The sequence below is a fragment of the Pundamilia nyererei genome, unplaced genomic scaffold, assembly GCF_000239375.1.
Source record: "Pundamilia nyererei isolate P.nyererei 1_Seehausen unplaced genomic scaffold, PunNye1.0 scaffold00289, whole genome shotgun sequence".
NCBI classification, from domain to species: Eukaryota; Metazoa; Chordata; class Actinopteri; order Cichliformes; family Cichlidae; genus Pundamilia; species Pundamilia nyererei.
Genome location: NW_005187690.1, coordinates 352,995 through 354,356, shown reverse-complemented (window position 1 = coordinate 354,356; position 1,362 = coordinate 352,995). Strand labels below are relative to the sequence as shown.

Here is a 1,362-nt window from a genome sequence, read left to right as displayed (position 1 = left end):
GACAGATAGAGCTGGGTGTCATCTGCATAGCAGTGAAAATGTATGCTATGTCTTCTAATGATACTGCCTAAGGGAAGCATGTATAATGTAAACAAGTTATCTAATTTTTTTTTTTAGCATTCAAGGGCCACCAAAGCTGGAACCATTTGTGTAATTAAGTGACCCACCATCAGACCAAGTTAAATTCGAAAAACCCAGTTGACAGTGGTTTCCACCATATTCATGAAAAGTTTGTTGGCAAAGCTGTCAGACACGAAGTCATGTCATGTCTTAGCATCTTTCATGTATTATGACCAGACTTGGTGTATGAACTCGCCTAGCACCCCTTCCTGAAGTTGTAAAACCAAAATGTGGAATTATATTATTTGACCACTAGGGGCACTAGAGTAAAAAAAATACAATTTTTAAAATTAAGCATCAGATTTAATAGGTACCCATGTATCTTCTTTTTTCCTCCATCCTTCCAGAACGGTTATGACATCACAGAGCTGAAGCGTCCACTGTGCTCCAGTTTGTCTCAGTCATCCTCCTGCACGACCGCTCCGCTCATCAAATCCTCACCGGGCTCCCAGGAAGAGGTTCATCCATCCAGTTCCTCGTGCAGCTCAGGTGCTCCCTACCTCAGCATCCCACATCACCACCACCATCAGCATGCCGCCAACGCCAACTATACCAGCGATGCAACCTACGCTAATTACACTGCTCATGTAAACAGAGACGTGGAGACAAGCGACGTAGGCAGTTACACTGATGCCCCGCCTGGCTCACGCTCCCACGTGGACTTTAGAAGCTACGTGGCGCGAATCATTTGGGAGGCAGACAATGACAATGAGGCTTTCCCGCCAGACGCCTACCACGTCTGGTGCGTGGAAGGCTCCGGGTCGTCGGCAGGAAGCCTTAGTTCACTGGGGTCCGCAGTGTCCCATAGAAACATCAACACAGGCGACGGTGATCGGGACGACGGGGAAGAGGAGGAAGATGATGGAGGTTTTGTTTATGACAGACTCTCGCGGTGGGGCCCAAAGTTTCAGGCACTCAGTGAGATGTACGACCGACCACAGCTGACCCTCACATACAGGGATGCAATGGCGTACATACAGAGGAGCCACAGCCATGACCCCCTGCCACATCACCATTAGGGGGTGCTACCCAAATACAAGTACACACTCATAGAACATTTGCCACAGTGGAAAGGGACTCAGTGCTGTGATCTTGTCAAATTTGAAAAAAAAAAATCAAAACAAGGATGGCTGGTCAGGTATTGTTTTGTATGGCTGGGAATATGTTTAAAATATGTGTTTTAATATTAATTTTCTGATGTTGAAATATATATAAATATACTCACTGTTCTAAAGACATACA

The 1,362-nt window shown here is 45.8% G+C and overlaps 1 protein-coding gene across 1 annotated transcript in view; it reads left to right on the top strand.

The window, feature by feature from the left end:
• Nucleotides 1-1,317, top strand: part of LOC102196329 (neural-cadherin) — a 134,000-nt gene extending 132,683 nt beyond the window's left edge. Inside the window, exon 34 of the mRNA XM_005750821.1 lies at nt 468-1,317. Coding sequence (XP_005750878.1) covers nt 468-1,139 — 672 coding nt within the window. The 3' untranslated portion in view covers nt 1,140-1,317. The remainder of the gene's footprint in view (nt 1-467) is intronic.
• Nucleotides 1,318-1,362: the final 45 nt, after the last annotated feature.